At 44.5% G+C, this 19,480-nt stretch overlaps 2 protein-coding genes across 2 annotated transcripts in view; both read right to left on the bottom strand.

The window, feature by feature from the left end:
- The window catches only part of LOC147711121 (uncharacterized), a 638,193-nt gene that overhangs the window by 582,268 nt on the left and 36,445 nt on the right, over positions 1-19,480 (bottom strand). The gene's annotated exons all lie outside the window — the stretch shown is intronic.
- Positions 17,847-19,480, bottom strand: part of LOC147711120 (uncharacterized) — an 84,813-nt gene continuing 83,179 nt past the window's right edge. The window contains exon 3 of the mRNA XM_086919419.1: positions 17,847-18,052. Within this exon, the coding sequence (XP_086775545.1) occupies positions 17,847-18,052 (206 nt within the window). The remainder of the gene's footprint in view (positions 18,053-19,480) is intronic.

Below are 19,480 nucleotides of genomic sequence, written 5' to 3'. Positions count from 1 at the left end.
AACAATAATTTTGTTGTGAATAATTGGACATAAAAATGTTTAAATGCTGAAAAAAGCATCACTCAGATCAGAGAAAGGTGAGTCCCCTCACACCACTTCCCTCTGCACTCCCACACTCTGTTAGTCACTTATGCTCTCCCCCTTTCTGAAATCCTCCAGCTACATATCTTAGTCACCATCTTCTTTCTCTTTCCCACTGTTTTTCCATCTGGATGTACTTCCTTGTGTGTCTTCTGCCCTCCCCTAGTGTCTCTCTCAACCTCTCACCTGTAAACACAGTATTCTTTTCATTGGGTGGTGTCAACTTTTCAACAGCTGTGTACCTCTACGTACTTTCATGGCTGTGTGGTCTCTAGAGGCCAAGGAATGGATGAGCACGTATTTTGATCAATTGTATGTCTGACTGATAGGCACTGTGAGACAGAAACACTGCATTCAGCCCAGCACCAGAGTTCTCAATCATGCTCCAACAGGAAAACTCCTCACTCAGATCTAAACTCACCCAGACACCTAGAGGCATCTGCGATTACTGTGTCTACTAACGAAGAGCCATATAATGCATTAAAATATCAGAAACAAGAGTCCGCCAAAGGAAATACTCTTAGGGAATGCAGGATGAAATGAAGACTTAAATGTAAACAGGGTTGAACAATATTTTCACCTGTTAATTTAGGACCTGTATGCGGGGTCTAGTAGAGTCAGGTAGGGGCCCATTTCAAAGTCAGTTTTTAATCACTGCAGGGCAGGACCCCGCCCACTTAAAGCCCTGCTGCACACTAAAACGGTCCATTACAGCTAAAATAGCAATTTCCGAGATGCTGTTTGGATGCAAATCTGCAACAGTTCTCAGCAGAGGTACAATTCCAGCTACAATTGGCGCAAAACTGGTTGCTCCATATTTATCAAGCATACTGAAAACTAAAGTGCCAAGCACATGTGTTCCATTTGTTCCCAGTTGTGACCAACCTGGCTCCAAGGCTATCATTCTAAAAGTAAAGAGAAGATTTGCAGGAAATTCTTCAGGTTGCAAGAGAACCAAAATAGGCACAGCAGAGCTCAGAGTGAGCTTAAGCAAGGAGCTTAAAGAGCCCACAATGTATGTGAGGCTAATGAGAGCCGAAGGGCGGCGAGCCGAAGAGAATGCCAGAGATTGGTTATTTAAAGCAGTCAAAAGGAATGTACCAAACTGGCTTACTGGTCACAGAATCTAAGCAGTAACCAGAGACACAAAAATCTAACTGGCCGCCTGTAGCTGCCGGAGGGTTGTATGATTCTTGGCTACTAGCCTTAATTCTCCTTTAGAAACAGAACATACTAAAGATTGTTTTCAGGTAAAGCTACATTTTTTAAAAATATATTTATAAGTGGTTTAGCTTGCATCCACAAAAAGTGTAGACATAGGACAAACAAAAACATAGAAACTTATTTTGCAAAACGTTCATTTGAAATGAAAGGTTTACAAGCTTACGTGTTCCTTACCTTTTTCAAGCAAGCATTGACAAAGCCAATCGTTTTGACTTGTGTATAGCGAGCAGATATTATTAACACACAAAGCATAGTAACATCATTGGCAGTATTTTATTGATTTTCTTCTATGTCTTAAGCACGAGCTTCAACAGTAGGTATTTTGGCCTTTGTGAGACGGAGAACTGTGTAAACATCGTTAATTAAAATGCCATCCACTTAAACCACCTGCTGCGAATTTGGGTGAAGGCATGTCTTTAGATGTTTCTGTACTTCACTAAGCTTTTGGGGGACATGCACACACCCAACCCAAACAACATGGGAACCAACAATGCAAGATTCCATCCACACAAAAGAGACAGCACAGGCCGCAGCAGCAGATCAACCTTAGGACAGAAAGACAGAAAGACAGACAGACAGACAGACAGACACACACACACACACAAAACATGGGCAGCAGCAACGCAAGATACCCTCTCAAACAAAAGATACAGCCCAGGCCCCAGCAGCAGATCAACCTTCCTTAGTCATTGAACATGATTGAATCTCATATTGCAAGGGATTATGGGAACGGTGTAGCCAATTTTACAGCGCACACAAACAATCCAAGGACATTAAACAGGGGGGAAGAGGGTGGAAGTTAGGCTGGTGGGTGTTTTTTTTAATAGAGCCTCGGGGTTAGAAGAGAAATGCATTCTGTGGGTACGCTCTCCTACTCGGGCTCTCAGAGTACACAGACAGCACACATGCAGCACCTATCAAACACATGTATGCATTGCTGTCTGTCAGATAGTTTAAGTTATTTTTAGTGAGTTTCCTCTCTCCACCATGGTCATATACTTGAAGTCTGGTTGAATATCACGTTAGATGTACTCACAGATGAGCTTTCCAAACAAAGTGTCTGCATCTAGGGATAAACTTGTTTCTCCTTAAGCTCCTAATAGTAAAGTTGTTAAATAATGTGGTCTGTTCTGCCTTCAGTACAGAACTAGGTAAAGCCCTCGCTTTACTCTCACCAACACCACTGACTATCATAATGTATTCTCCTCTCTTATCACCTGGCTTTAATAAGCAAAACTCAACTCAACAACACTTTTTGGTTAACTCTGTTTTTTATTGATTTGCAAACAAGTAAAGGCAGCATTGAGTACATCAGACAATCCCATATCATGATCACGAGATTACCGTCCACCCCCCTTATCAGCCAGATCCATACATACAAAGATGAATCCCAATAACTCTGCCATGGATGACGGGGGAGGTAAATGCAAGGAAGGTACAGCCTGGGATTGACCCGAGTAAACATTAAAAGAAATCGAAGAGTAAGTGTGAAACAAAACTTCCTCCCCCCCCCCCCCCACTTTCCCCCCTCCCTCCCAGTGTGCTAGGCGCATATCTCTTAAGAACCTTCTGTAAGGGTCGCCGATTAATGAGCAGGTTTAGGGACTTCGTCCGCCTGTTGTACTTCCGTGAGCTGAAGGAGACAAAGGTATTTGGGGCATGTCACCTCGTTCATTTCAAGCGCCAGCAGTGCCAGCAATGGGCACCATAAAGTCCGGAAGGATTTTGGAGAGTTCGTCAGGGTGGCTTGAATACGTTCCATGCCTATGATATACCATAATTTGTGTAGCCAGCCTGCGTGAGTTGGTCGGGTACGCGTGCCCCATAAAGAAAGGATATGTTGAACAGCTGCCAGGCCCATCTGTTTTTCCTTAATCGATTGCAGAGGATAGGTGAGTGAGTTTGGGAGCCCTAGTAGTGTGTAGGCGGGGAATCGGGGGATTTCGGTCTCAAATTGCTTGTCAATATCATCCAGAATAGTACCCCAGTAATCAGTCTGTTCCTTACAATCCCAGAGTAGATGAGTCAGTGTACTTTCTTCATCAGAGCCCCGCCAACAGGTCGGGCTTCGATCAGGGTTCCCTTTATTCAACCTGGCCGGAGTTAAATACCAGGAAGTGACCACCTTGACCGCCGCTTCACTACGAGCCGTGTGATTAGCCCGAAAGTATATATCACGCCATTCTTTCTCGGTTAGTTCTCTCCCGAGTTCCCGCGCCCAACGCCACTGCCCCACAGAGGGTGAGGAGGGAGCTGGTGGGCGCAGCATACTATAAAGTTCAGAGATCATCTTTTTATCTGAGACTTTGGTTATGAGCCAATTCTCATACGTGGTGAGCTTTCTTTGAACCAACGGCTGCACCTCGGGATGTGAGTCTGCGTTTGACTGCCACCAAATCCCAGACTCTAAGCAGTGTGTTAGTGATTGGGGAGCCCCTGAGACTTGGTGGTCTATCTGGCCGCCTTAGAAAAGGCACCTTCCACAAGGAGAGCCCCGCAATGGCCTGGTCCTAGAACAGCCGCTATTTTCAGACTCGGGTCTGCTCCACTCCACCAAATGTCTAAGTTGTGATGCTCTAAAATATTCTAGAAAGTTCGGAATACCCAACCCTCCTTCGTCTGGAGGTCTGTGGGATACATCTCTGTGCATACGAGGACGTGCCCATGCCCAGATGAATTGGTGCACCACACTTTGTATGTTATGGTTGATTCCCGGTGGGGGCCAGGCATGTATGGTCTGAAAAATGTAAAGAGCTTTGGGCAGGATATTCATTTTGATGGCTGCAATGCGGCCAAGAAGAGACAAGGAGTGCTTTTGCCATTGTCTAAGGTCCTTCGGAATTTGGGAGAGGAGTTTGGCATAATTCTGTGTAACCGTTCTTGCAACAGAAGAAGCAAGGCCTATCCCTAAGTAAGTGATTGTGTCATGGGATTGCAGCTCTCCGTATTGTGGCCGCTCATCCTTGCGTCGATCTGCCCCACTCCCCAGATGTAAGACCATGGATGTCCCGACATTTATCTTAAAGCCGAAGACCCGACCAAAGGCTGTCAGCTCCTGCAAAAAAGCTGGTACCGATTGCTCAGGGGACTATAGAGTCGCCAGAATATTGTCGGCGTATAAGCTCACCGTATGGCATTCTCCCCCGAATTGAATACCTAAGATGTCGGGGGTTATCCTGATTTTTTGTGCTAGGGGTTCTACATAAAGCGCAAAGAGAAAGGGTGACAAAGGGCACCCCTGTCTCATACCCCTCTGTATTTCAAAGGGCCGGGAAGCCACTCTGTTTATCTTAATGACCTCCATGGGCTTGTCGTAGCAGCTTGCAATCTAAGCTCTGAACCGCTCCCCTACGCCAAAATGAGCTAAGGTTTTGTCTAAAAAATCCCAGCTAACTCTGTCGAAAGCCTTTTCGGCATCGACCGACAGTAGTACGGCGTTCATATTAGTGCAATGGGCTTTATCTATCAAATGTAAGAGGCGTTTAGTAGTGTTGTTGCTTTGACGATTAAATATGAAGCCGGATTGGTCCGGTTCGATAATCCCAGATAGGCACGGGCCCAATCTAGCCGCAAGAACCACGGTAAACAACTTGAGATCGAGGTTGAGGAGGGAAATTGGTCTATATGAACTACACCGAGTCGCATCCTTACCTGGCTTAGGAATGACTACGATGTCAGCAGCCAAAATGCCTGAGGGGATAGTCCAAGGCCCCCGGAAGGAATTAAAAAGCTGGGCCAGAAGTGGGCAGAAGGCCTTATAGAATCCCACTGAATCCCACCAAAAAGCAATCAGGGTCCGGCGATTTCAGTGGTTTGAGACAGAAAATCACCCCAATCACTTCCTCGATCTTAATGTGTGCGTCCAGAGCTTCGGCCACCATGGCGTTTAACGCCGTCGTAGCGGCCCCCTGAAGATATATTCACCCATCATCACGCAACTGCAAGGCATTGCCGTACAGCGTGGAGTAGAAGCCCCGAAGGACCGCAGCAATCTCCTCGTCCCCGTCAATCATGTCCCCTTTGTCGTTCTGAAGCACTTGCATTTTTGCATGCTGGGCGCTGGCCCTAAGTTTGCTGGCTAGGAGTCAGCCGTTTTATCCCCTCCCACGTAGTAGGAGTGCTACAGCCGAAGGGCTGCATATTTGGCTCTATCTAAGTCAAGTGTTTCACCAGCTGCGCCCTTGCTGCCTTTAGTTAGCGCCATATCTGAGGCGAGCAGGTGCGTTGATGTATGCGTTCTAGCTCTGTCACTCAGGCAATAAGGAGCTCCCTCTTTTATTTACACTCTTTGGCTTCAGCTGCAGAAATGGCGATTAGTTCACCCCACACGATGGCCTTGAGTGCCCCCAAAAGGGCAGAGATAGATGTATCTGGGGAGTCATTTGTCTCTAAAACGTAAGCGATGCATTTGTGTATTTGTTTGGGCACCCCTGCTCTAGAGAGCAAACTTTCTCGGAGTCTCCACCTTCCTGGAGATCTACGGATCGAGGGCATAGAGAGAGTCCGTGGCACCGCGTCATGATCTGAGAGGGCTGCTGGGATGATGTTCACCATATCTACCATTGTGTGTACTTCTGTGGACCCTATAAAATGATCTAGCCTGGCGTAGGTGTGATGCACGTGAGAGTAGAAGGAAAATTGTGTGAGTTGGGGGTGAGCTACCTCCACAAATCTATCCATCCCCTGTCCCTTAGATACTCCCTCCCTGTCTTGGAGAGCGCCCCAGTTTGGCCATGGCGCTGCCCTGACCTATCTGTCTCTGCATCCATGACCAGATTTAGGTTGCATCCATGACCAGATTTAGGTTGCCCCCAGTGTCCCATTAGTGTCCATTGCCCATCACACAAGGATGTGGGCATGTGGTAAGCAAAACACGGGGTTAGTGTGTGGTCCAACTGTCCCGAGTGAGTAATTGGGACCTCTCTGTCTTCCAGGTCTGTAGGAGCCTTCAGGCCTGGGGACGTTGTACTCCCTTTGTCCCCAGGAAGGGGCCCTTTAGTAAGCATCTCTTTCAAAGATCTTTCCCCTTTCTTCCTCACCGAGGACATCTATGTGCAGTTCGTGGGGTTGGGGGGGGAGTCAACCCCGGTGCTCGTCATGTTCTGGGGCGTCTAAGTAGCTCTACCACCTTTTGTTATAGGGTGAGTTAGTCCCCTTGGTTTCCGGAGGTGTACAACCTCCGGCATGATTTACCTCCATCCCACATCCATACTCTGCCTTCAATTCAACGGCCTCTCCACCGCTCGCAGGTTGCAGAGGGTGTCCCCCTCCCTCTGGTAGTGTTCAGGTGTGTCGGGTGGCTACCCCTCTGCTTCACACCATTCAGGGCGCCCCTGAACTGTGTTTGGTCCCACTAGCGGGCGTTTGTGACCGACTCTTCCCCTCTCCGCCAGCCGAATATTCTGGTGTATGCCCCTTTGCTCTCACGACAGCCTTGTTGATCCCCTGCACCCCACTGTACAACCCGGCTCTGGCGCCTCGTGCTCCCACTTCGGTCTCCCACACTCCGGCCCAGTGTCAGGCGCGTGGGCAGACTTCACCTCACTCCCACCGTGGGCTGGTCGTGGCAACCGGTTGCTGCGTAATGTGCTGTCCCAGACGGAGGGCCCCTCCACATCTGCACCAGGTTCTAACGGAGCCCCACCCTGCTAGTCCCTCGATGCTAGTATGCCGGTTTCCTTGTCAGGCGCTGCACCTCAGGTCACTGCTGTCGCACCCTGTGTACCAGATCCACTCTCTGAGGACGGGCACCAGGCCCGCCCGCAGAGCCCGTCACTCACTCCATCATGGTTGGTCCCCAATACTGGCCTCTAGATGACCGGGGCGGTGTCTATCAGCCCGCTGCACTCACCAGATCCCTTTCACCCTTCCACCTCGCGTGGATGGTTCCGCTCAGTGCATATCAGGCCCGCTCTCGAAGGGGCGGCAGAAGGCCTATCCGCAAGGCCCACTGTGGACCCAGGTATAGGCGCTTGTAGATTTAGGCCTCCGGCTCTCCAGGACGGTGGTGGGGGGCCCTCAGTGCTGCCCCTTCTACGCTATTACTCGCCAGGCCTCTCTCACTTCTTCAGGCCACCACTGCTGCATCTATTACACTGGGTCGTAAAGCAGCACCAGGGCTGGCGCCCTACGCTGTGAGTCTATGCACCCTCAATTCCTCCTCCGCTCCCTCCCAGCCGGTCAGCCACCCTCAGAACTACCTTTACTTGCTGCCGTGTAGGCTGGGGTGCAACAGCTCAGTGATGTCCAGCTCCGCTGCCCCGCTTACAGTCCTCCAGGGGCCCTCTGAGTACAGCTTCGGCCGCCGCTCTAACCACTGCAGCGCTGAGCCGCCATTTTCAGACTCTACCTCCCGCTGTCGCACAGCTGCCCTAAAACACTGGGCTGGACTAAGGTTCCAAGGCGTCCACTTCAAGACTGCCCCCCTACCGTGTCTTGGCTTTCTAGTGGCAGTAGAGGTTTGTTCAAGATATGTTCTCCGTCGCGGGCTCACTCTTGTCTGCCTCTGCCTCAAGGCTTGGTGCGCCCTGGCCCGGGTCTTCCCGAGCTGCGCTCCATAACACTGGGTATCGGGAATGCGCCCCCGCAGGCTTCCGAGCGGCTCCTCACCCCACACCGGTTTCCGCTGCTCTCTTTCCTCCGTGGACGCTTTGGGCACTAAGCGGTCAAGCCGGATGGCTCACCCCATTTACTCCAGCCACACTGGCGCCTTCACTCAAGGTGTCGCTCTGGTGGCAGCTCTAGCCGCTGTCTGACCTGGGAGTGAGTGCCGCCTCACTTCCCCTCTCTATTCTGATGGTCGTAGCTTCCAGATGAGGGGTTCCTGCTGCCATACAGCCGGACGAAGGAGCCAGGAGCAAGGAGCCTCCGGGAGAAGCGACCGTTCAGACCGCCATCTTGGCCACGCCTCCCTACAACACTTTTTGAATCAGAATAGCAACATGATCTCCTGGGACTGACCAATCACAACGTTGCACTGCAGCATCGTGATTAGTCAGGGGAGCCTGGGTGCTTACAATCACAACGCTGAATTGTTGCATTGTGATTGGTCAAGGGAGACTGGGTGTGCTTCCTGGTTCTTGTTTGGCTGGGAGAAGAGATGTGGCAAAAGTTAAGTTTTTCTATATATATATATATATTTTTTTTTTTACAACACCTTACCCTCATCCGCCTCGATCTGTGCAGGCTGCCACTGTTATGTACTGCTTTTACTGGAACAGGACCAAAACTACATTTGCTTATGGTTGCTCCTTGTCTGGAGAGACAAAGGTCTGCAGGCAATATTTTGCGTAATCTACTGCCACCAACAATTGTCTAATGTGTGAGTAATGAAACCGGACTTTAAACAACGGGCACCTGCATGTTGGCCAATCTAATTTGGTTCCAACACTGCAGGAAATAAAACGGGTTTAAACTGGGTAATTCTAGCATCAAGTAAAACGGTGGTTTCAGAGGAATACATTAAAAGTGTAAACGTATATCACTGCAGTGGTGAGGTATACATAAACCAATAACCCAGTACCCAATAGTGTAGAGAAAAAGTGATGAGCTGTTCTAGTATATAAGGTCCCAAGGAAAACACACTAGAAACGTATATAAGTACACAGGAGAGAGAAAATATATAAGTATGCATTATTTATCAAGGAGTTTTCAACGTCAACAAACGAGATTTTCTAACACTCATCAATTTTCATAATTGCTTCGGTGGGTGGGATAAAGTACTGACAGCGCAAGCACAAAGCGTTACTAAAGTGAGCCAATAAAAACAAAAGTAATCTATACACACAGCTCCCAAGCAGAGTTGATTTCCAATGGTAGAGGATCTAAGATTTATCTCTTTAGTGCCTTCAGACCCATCATATGGGTTTGCTAAAAAGTTGACTTTTGGATCTTAGTTACCAGGAACAGTTAAAATTAGAGGTTGTAATCAGGTGGCATCCGAAGAGACACCATTCAACCTGGAAGCTACAATAGCAGCCTTTCTCGGGCTCCAAAGCAAAGGTAAATTAAATCTCTGATGAGATCTTGAAGATTAACTGCCAAAACACAAACCAATTTTGGTCATTTCTTCTAGGTTTGATCAAATTCTCACCAGGCTGACATTACTAAATCCTGCCATGCTCATGCTGTGCTTGATGATAAAAACTTTCAAGTAGAGCATCAGCCTAGCAAGGCTTCATTGTATATCCTCTAGGCCTCAAGGATGGGTTACTGGGCATGCATGATGACCTCTTCATGAGTACCTTGGACAACTGTGCAGGGGACATATATCTTATGCTGCGATCATCATGACTCACCAAGAACATTATACACTGAGTGCAAGGACATCCAAACATGTAACATACAGCATATGCGCAAAAACATGTGACGCACTTCACCACATACATGCAGGGGAAGTGACATACGCCAGCAATAATATACTGAAGGGGTTTTACACAAAGCGGTTTCTTTAGCCCTCACAAAATCCACAGCACCACACAAAATCCACATCAGCCACCAACTGTCACACTCCATATTGATTGATTGTGGGTTTCTAACACGCTAGAATCGACTCCCGAAGGAGTATCTCTGCGCAGTAGACTGCTGGGGAACCCGTCCTGGCTTTCCCTGTGAGATGGTCCCTACTGGGTATCTCCAAGGTGAAACCAGGCATCCCCGGCGTATGTGGGGGGCCGTTGTAGAGATGAGGCAAGCTAATGCCCAGAGTTGCTGAGTGTGATCCCTGGTTAGAGTAGGCACCGAGGTGAGAATTATCAAGTCCGCTGACCCTGGTCCACGACCCTGCCGTATCAGGAATTGAACCCTGGCCCCAGGCCGTCCTCTGCTCCCGGGTCTGCCGCCTCTAACCAGTGAGCCACACCACTCCACATAGCCTCGCTTGAGTTTGTAATAGCCACCCTCCTCATTGGGCATATGCCCGGCCTAATAAAGTTTTGTGATCTGTTTGTGGATGACTTACAATAATGGAGAATCTTTAAAGAAATTAACTCCTATTGATGGCACCAAGCCAAGGAGAAAAAACATTGCAGGCCAGAAAAAGAAGAAGGCACAGATTTCTTTCCCATGCAAGGAATTTCATAACAATATAATTAATGATCAAAACTTTAATTTCATCTGAGTAACCACTTTCACACGTGTAGAAATCACCCAGAACAATTAATATTGCATGCATCATGCAGAACTTAGCGAAGAAACCTGTGGCAATAGATCGGTTTGATGGGGTGGTGGTATGAGTTGATATACAATTATCAAGTAAATGGATTTGTCTCTGACAAGTAGCATTTGGCTTAAAGAATTTCAGCTATTTTGCAAGGGGTGGGAAGAAGTGAAACTGTAATCCTTTTCCTATGTGACACAATAACTCCACCAGCTGTTTGAGCGCAAATTGTTGAAGGAACAATTGGACAATGTATGCATTAGCTCACGTTCTAACGGCCATGATAGCCAGTTCCATGTGATAAATAACAGATTCATTTTCAGAGAGAAAATAAAACATACATAGAGATTACCATCAGATCAGAAATGTATTCTTGGTTATGATTCATATTAGATACTACCAGTCCAGTGGAGGTCATAAACGTGCTTGTAATGTTCCAAGTGCCTTCTTGAGCTCCTGAAGAGTGTATTCATAGAGCAATAGCAACTAGTATCAAAATGCCTATTCAGCTATTTTTAGGACTACATGGACTATACCATGTATTCATGTGCCACATCAAATCATTCTGCTATGAACGAACGGGGACAGATGTATCCAAATAATTATGCTGAGATGGCAGTACGATTGCAAACATCACTTCATAAACACGTTTATGTATTGAAATTCACCAGGTACATTCCATATATATAAATCCTAATACAACCAAGTATTGCTAATGACAGTCCAAGAGCAAATAGATTAGTTACGCTTTGCCCCCATAAACTTATAAAAGCATTGTCTTCATCAGAGTGCAGAAGGATACACCCTCCACTTTAGCAGAAAATGTGTTTGCTTGAAAGAGTTGGAAAGGAAATATTATTCTTCTAAAAGTTGTTATAGAAGAAATGAAATATGAAGCAGTGGAGCAACAGCAGACAACAGTAGAGAGCCTCACACAGCCTACGTGGTAAAAGAGCAGTGCAGGGTGCTGATGAGAGAGAGGTGAAGAGTTCACTTGAAAACAGAATTTATGACCAGCAAGGTTCTAGTTGAAGGAAAACTTGTGTTTGGCAAGCTTAAAGGAATTTATGGGCTAAGCACACAGGAACATATTCAGTGATCTCAGCAAATTAAATGATTTAACAATAGGAGCAGGAGATTGAATTAGCCAAGAACACACAGAATTCAATAAGTGGCCTTGGTAGCAGCATGATAAAGCACACATGCAAATATACGCGCATTCAAGAGTAGAGAATAATTAGTTTGTTAAGCATTGTTAGAACTGCAATAAAGGATGTGTACAGAATTAGGCGATGTTTTTGCACAACCAATGTGTAACTACTATGTAATTCATTGTTTTATCTTTTGTAATAAGTATTGTCTGACTATGTATAAAACTAACTGCCTGCAAAGCAGCATATTGAGACCGGCTGTTTACCTGTGTGGAGATGGCCACTCTCCCTACTGCGACAGTAAAGAGCTGTTTTTACCTAACCAAGAGGAGTCTGTCTTTTTCTTTAATTTTAAGTTACCCTGCAACACAGTAAATAGGAGCATGAGGTCTCAGGATCCCCAAAGGCTCCAGCCTTCGCTTGCATAATCACAATATAATGGTTTCACCTACCCTGGGTATAGTTTACCTAGAATTTGTGGAATCTAGGTTTACCCTTTAGATTACCAATTCCAATAAACCCAAAGTTAGATAAGTCGCAACAGTTGTGCTTTGCATTCGTAGGTTTGGATCCCAACCTTGTCATCACAGAAAAAAATGAATATGGTAGTTTTTTTCAAGTTATGGGTTACAGAATACTTGAATGAAACTTGCAGAAGAAACCACATTGTGTCGGTTCACTCTCAAGGTCTTCACTCACCTTTTCTTGTAATTCTTGGGCACTGGGGAATTTTTTATTTGATCTGAGGCATTCTACAGGTCCTGAAAATTCGATCAGGGGACTCGATGCATGGTGTGGAAGGCTCAACTATCGGGTTGAGATTTCACTGGCTCAACAGAAACCATTGTACTTCTAGAAAGATTCAAGAAGATTTAGGATTCATAAGAGTTCCTGCTCTGTTATCAGTGATCTGAGTATAAAGTGACCTTCAACAGTAACTTTCCCTTTGAGGGTTGTTTTCAACTGCAGAAAAAAGAAACAGGAAAGGGGCACCGTGAACTTAACTTATTTGTGTAGGTTTTTTAATGTACACACATACATTTACGCAACACTGACAATTTGTAAACATTGGATAATACTTATATTTTGTACATATTTCTAACACTTAGTTCATATTGTTAATGTGCCAACAACCTTCAGTGTAATCCTGATAAAACTGAAATTCTGTTGTTTGGCCTTGACCCTTTGTCTGGGTGGATGAATTGTTGGCCTGCAGAATGCCTCCCTCTGACGATCAGAGCCAGAAGCTTGGGGGTATTATTTGAGGTTGACTTGACAATGAAGAGGCAGATTTTCTCTGTAGTCAAGTCATGTCGTTGGATCCTACGAACACTGAAAACAATTCTTGTTCTTCCTTCCCTGGGATGTGGAGAAATCTGTAGGACAGGCCCTGGTTTTAACCCAACTAGTCTACTCCAATTCACTGTACCTTGGCTTTCCTGATTATCTGAAATCGCCTCCAAGTCGTGCAAAATACTGCGATTCAACTACTGTTCAAACTCTCTACATGGTCGCAAGTAACAGTCTTTCACAAAAACTGCACTGGCTTCTGGTTAAAAAAAAAAGTTTTCTTTAAAGCATTAATGATTGCTCACTGTGCGCTTTATGAGTCAGGTCTTAAAGACCTGAACTTGAGAATTTGTGAATACCGTCCCCGAGATCCTTGCACTCCTTGAATGCCAGACACCGGATTGTTCCGCTCTTTAAGAAAAAATGGCAAGGTTGGTCGTCCTTCTCCACCCTTGTAGTTTCTTATTGAGACCAGCTCCCTCTTCAACTCAACTAATACACACCAGGAATGATACTGCATTCAGGAAATTGTTAAAAACGCATTCATTTAGCGATTAATGCTCTCTGTACCTGAACTGCTGTGTTTAGTGCCGGGACACTCTTGAGTAGATGTGCGCTTTAGAAGTGTGCTTTAGAAGTGTCCTCATTCATAACCTTTTGAGAATTTAGCATAATTTAAGACTAGCTTGTGTGTATGTGGTTTATAGCTTCATGTTTACATTTGTATTGTCGTGTTTTACCATAGTTCTGTCTACTGGGGGAGATTAAGGGAATTCAGAGCTTCAAGACACAGTGCCCAAAAACGCTGCAGCATGTTATAGTGGTGCGGCGCTGAAAGAGAAAGAGAGAAAGGTGTACAATTTAAAGGTGAATTCACAAATCACAAAAACTCCCTTTCTTGTGTATAAAAAGAAAAATGTTGTAATAAATGTGGCTTGTTTAATTCAGGGATCGGTGTTTTTAAAAAACGTTTTGCCCAAACAAATTGGTGAGAAAGTTTTTTAAGCAGTTTGAATGAATGATATGAGTTAGTGAATAAGTTTAAAAGAAAGGGAGTTTTTGCTATTAGTGAATTCGCTTTGAGATCCTGTCCCTTTCTTAAACAGGGCACCCCTCCCATTTTTGTGGAGTACAATTTAAAGGTACATGCAATGTATACAATTGTAAGATAGGTTTAATTTGATTTGCCAGCCCTGTGTTTATATGATATTGAGTGTGCTCGGAGACTTAGGTTTATGTTTTACCATAGTTTGCTGCTTTGTGCATTATTTAATTGAATTATTCTATGTTTAATTCAACACCTGGTTTACAAGGTGTCCTCACTTTTGTTAAAATGCAAGATGAGGAATTAACATGGGAATTGGGGAAGCTATATGTTCCTTTTCAGGAAGCAGCAGTCGGGGAAAGGATAGGGATTTTATGATGACCTTCCTTAAAACCATTTCTTCCACTTCACTGGTGAAGGTTCGACGATGTTGCATCCCTGACACAGCAGAAGATCTATGGAGCATGTGTCAGAGCTGAGGTGGCACTGCAGACTGCTCCTGATGTTGGTGCTACTGCTGGAGGGGAGATGCAAGCAGTGACAATGCAGTAGGACTTTGAAATGTCTATAAAAGGTGCTTAGAGCTAGAGCGTAATTATGGTGTAATAACTCTTCTATGATGACTCCAGAAAACCGAAGGAATTGGCGATTAAATACAAATAATACATATTGGAGGTCAAGTTGACCGTTATCAGAATGGAGACCGATGAAGCATAGAACACACTGAAAAGCTTTCCCACATAGCTAGTACATCCATAAACCTCACTTAGAGACTACATGAAAAATCTGAGAAGTTCTCTCCCTTCTTTAAGGATAAGGTGTAAAAGAACGTTTCCTACCATTGACTGAGACAGTCATTGTAATCTGTCACATCATCCAGATGCTAACCATTATTGTCTAAAACAAACCATCCCCTTATATATTTGAACCTTTACCCTCATCACTTCTCAAAGTGATATTGTTCCGTTACATCGTCTGATATGAACGAAATTAACATATCCCTGTCACAAGGTGCTGGTTTCTCCCTTGCTAAACATTCAGGGGCAGATGCTGAAGATCTAAATTAGCGGTTCTTAACCTTTTGACTTCTGTGGACCCTCAATGAATCACTATTGAAAGCCTTGGACCCAGACCTAAGCAATTTCAACTATTTCAACCCCAAAAATACAGAAGTGTGCACCTAACAAATACACAGATTATGAATTATTTTATCCAAGTAACTAACAAAAAAGAATTATACAAAATCTAAATTTTATCCAGACTCATGCTCAACCTGTTACCCAGAACGCACGTCACACCACACTTCAGGGAGCTCCAGCGACTCTCGATGCACAAACGCAATAATTTCGCACACACATTCAAGGCACTATGCAACTTAAGCCCCTCTACCTGAACAGTAGCATCTCCTTCCATCAACCACCCAGACAAATCCGCCTCAATAGACTTCTACTCACACACTTACCACAGAGAGAGACAACAAGATCAGGAGGATGGGCGTTTTCTTACATTGCTCCTAAACCGTGGAATAGCCTCCTTCATCACTTCAGAGCCTCCACCTCTCTTCTTGAAGTCCACAAGAAGATGAAAACCACTTTTTTGTTTAAATAATCAACAATAGGAATGGCTCGGCGCACACACCTGCTCCGCGCCAGGATACCCACCCAAGTAATAGTGCACTTTATTTATATGTAGGGCTTCCGGTTTTATGGTATTATTTTTTTTACATTTCCGTCTTTATTTATCCATATTTTTTTGGGTCATCTTATTGGTATATCCCTATATTTATTTTGTGTTTTGAAAGTAAATGGAGAGAATGCTAGTCTCATTCTAGCAAATTAAGCAACCAAATATATAAAAACACTATACCCACAGGTAACTACAAGTACTATATACAAATATTTTAAAGTATGCCTGTATATAAGGAAATCTTATCATGTTTCTAACTCCACATGATGTCTATCGCCTCAGCTTTTGGTCTGCAATTCAAGACAGCAGGGGGAGTCATTCACAAGAAGCACAATTTTCTGCATTTTTCCGCTTACCGCTTTTAAAATGAATACAGACTGGAAACACATTGTTTCATATTTGTATTTAGCTGTAAACTCAGTAAAAACGGAAACTGTGAACCTTATTTATATATGTTCATATTCAATGAAAAAAAGAATTTGATTTAACCGTAGAAATTCTAAAGTTATAGTTCTAACTTTAAGTTATAATTTACACCCCCACCTAAAACTCGCTACAAGTAGCACACCTCTGTATTCTGAACTTGCTAGCCACACTAAATGAACTATAACTTTGCCTGCTACCATGCACGCTTTTTTAAAAAATAATTATATCATTTAGGATGCCATGAGTCTTGTTATGAATGTTATAATTTCAAACGCTATAAATGATGTAATATGAAGGAGTATAAGCAGTGCATGAGAAAGGCGCAAGTTATACTTCACTCAGTGAGATTTGAGTTGGTTATGTATAGAAACAATAAATTACGTCTTCCTAACTATGATTAATCATAAGCCTTAGAATTTTTCATTGAATTTGTAGGTTTTTTATATTTTAAAAAAATGTGTTTCTAATCATATAATGTTGTTTATTATGCAGCACTTTCGAGGTAAGTCAAAGTTCATGAATGACAGCACAGTCTGCGTAATCATTTAGATTTCACTTGTGCTTCCTCGAAAGTACTGAAGAATCCTCGTAAATATTTTACATTATATATAAACCAAATTCAATATTTTTCTTTTAAATATGGCTTCAGGGTTTCATGGCTACTTATGTTTTATAATGGAATATGTGTTAATATAGTAACTGTAGGCGGTGTTTGCAGGGGCAGCTCCTCGTTAAGGTGGAGGAGCGTCGCCCCACTAACTAAATGGCCCCCAGAGATAGAAAAATAAAAGGGTAATAAAGTAATTTATTACAATTTATTTTTCAAAAACCCTGTCCCGAGCCAAGCGTCAAGGCGGAGGGCAGGGCTTTCTGATTTCTGCTGTGCCAGTCGGGCAGCAGCAGAAAGCAATGATGGAGAGCACACTCTAAGTTTAAAGAGCGCATGTCTCATTGGCTGGCCGTCTTGTGACGGCCAGCAAGACATGCACATTTTAAACCTCTCTAACTCAGCTGTCAAAGACAACGGGGTTAGAGATAGCATAGGGCTCCAGTGTCCTTGGGAGCATCAAAGGAGGCTGCTCCCTCCAATCTTTTTTCAAACTGCACGAGAGCAGTGCCAGGATTGGTAACTGCAGTTTCCTGGGTCATGGTTGGAGCCTGTCTGCCTGGAGAAGACCCGAGCGAGGAGGACATTGTGCCAGGAAGGTAAGTGTAATTATTTTTAAACTTATTTTTAACTTTTTTTTTTTGTCCCAACCGCCTCACCCCCTCGGTACATGCAAGCAGCCACTATGTGTTTGTGAACTATATGAGTATCGCTATAGTATTGAGATACTACTGCGGTACTTTCACTTTTGTAAAACAGCATTATATTGGCTTAGAAATCTCTTTTGTAGGAAGAATGAAGTGTATATCCCTTATGCTCATTTCTATTGTTATCTTCATAGGTGAAGGTTGTGCTTTTTCCAAGAAGGAAACTCTAATGTTCAAAAGCCACTTTGTAGTTTTTGGAGAAGGACAAGGGCTTCTGAAGAAGATCCTGTCCTGCTGGAAGAGGAGGAACAAGAGGTGCAGCAGCGAAAGAAACTGAAGGATTCCATTGGGTGGGATTCTTCTTATTGCCACCTGGAGGGGAAAAGGTGAACTCCAAACTGGTACCCTGCAACCTACACAATAAAGTTATTTCATGTGGGAAATTGTAACATTACTCATTTGGTACCACAGGAATGAGAAAACACCTGCAGCCAATTCATTCCTCCAGTTTGGCGTGTGAGGAAAGAAGGCATTAGAAAGAGATAGAAGAGGCCGAAGCAGTAAGATTAGCAGTGGCTTCTTCGTCGGCTACTGCAACACCTTCAACTTCTTCTGCATCATCAACACAATCACCACCTCCCATTACATCTGTTCTTTCAGTAGCAGCTTCTACATCTTCTACCCCATTAGCAACTCCACCACCCGCGGCATCTGTGGCTCCATCAGTACCTTCTCCTGCTACAAAGGTACCAATGCATTTGTTAACGCAGAATAGAAAAATTATAGAGCAGTATGGCAGCACTGCAACATACTATCTACTCTGCCATACTGTCATTGTTATAGGAGAGCGAAACATGACTATCCATCGATAGCTTGTCATTGCTCATCAATGTCCTTCCCAACAGCCTTACTTTTCTTTTCCTTTTTTGTCCTCCTGTTTACTGTTAAGACATTTTTTGTTGGTTGGTCAGGATGACTTTGGAAAAAATATAAACTTCCAGGATAAATCTTTAACAAATAATAGTAGGGAAAAAAAGTTCTATTCAGAACTAACCAAACAACTCAAAAGATAAAGAATATCAACCATATTTTTCCAGGTATTAGAAGTACAAAATTGTAATTACTCTAGAAATAAATGGCAAGTGTAAGGGTAGTTAAACATGTAGTTTACGGTTGCTTTATATTAGACGATAAGTTAATCATAGACTACTACAGTGATATCTGATTGTATTTACAGTAGAGCAGAGTGTTGTCGATTAGAGTGGCATAGAGTGAAGTGTCGGTGAGTAGAGTGTTGTTGAGTCCTGCAGAGTGGCATAGAGTGGAGTAGAGTTCTGTAGAGTGGTGTGGCATAGTTTGAGGAAGAGTGTCGTAGAGTACAGTCTCGCTGAGTAGAGTGGAGGAGTAGAGTGGAGGAGAGTGTTGTAGAGTGGACGGTCGTAGAGTGGGCTGTTGTAAAGTGGGCTGTCATAGAGTTGAGTAAAGTGGCATAGAGTGGAGTAGAGTTTTGTGGAGTGGCACAGAGTGTTGTACCATGAAGTGGCATGGTGTGGTGTAGTGGAGTCTTGTGGAGTGCAGTGGATTAGTGCGACAGAGAGTGGAGTAAAGTGTTGTGGAGTGGCATACAGGGAGTGGAGTAGAGTGTTGTAAAATGTAAATGTAAATGTACATGTATTTATATAGCGCAAATCACCGACCCGGTATCTAAGCGCTTGCTTAGGGAACCCGTCCAGGTATTCCCCTGTGAGATAACCCCGGCAGGGTATCCACAAGGTGAAAGCCAGGCATCCCACCATGAGGGGCCGTTGTGGAGATTAAGCAAGCTATTGCCCAGAGTCGCAGAGTGTGAACCCGTGAGTCGAGTAGGCACCGGAGCGAGAATTGTCGAGTCTGTGGAATTTTGAGCCCAACACCCGCCGAGGCAGGGAATTGATCCCTGGTCCAAGGCCAATCTCAGCTTCCGGGTCTGCCGCCTCTAACCCCTGAGCCACACTTCACACTTGTAGAGTGTCACAGAGTGGAGTAGAGTGTCACAGAGTGGAGTAGAGTGGTAAAGAGTAGAGTAGAGTGGTAAAGAGTGGAGTAGGGTGGCAAAGAGTGGAGTAGAGTGGCAACTCGACAACAACAGATCTCGCAGAGCGAGCAACGCATGCACTGCAATGCTAG

The sequence above is a fragment of the Lissotriton vulgaris genome, chromosome 5 (genome assembly GCF_964263255.1).
Source record: "Lissotriton vulgaris chromosome 5, aLisVul1.2, whole genome shotgun sequence".
In the NCBI taxonomy this organism is placed as follows: domain Eukaryota; kingdom Metazoa; phylum Chordata; class Amphibia; order Caudata; family Salamandridae; genus Lissotriton; species Lissotriton vulgaris.
Note: the sequence above shows the minus strand (reverse complement) of the source record. Positions and strands in the feature narration are given on the sequence as shown.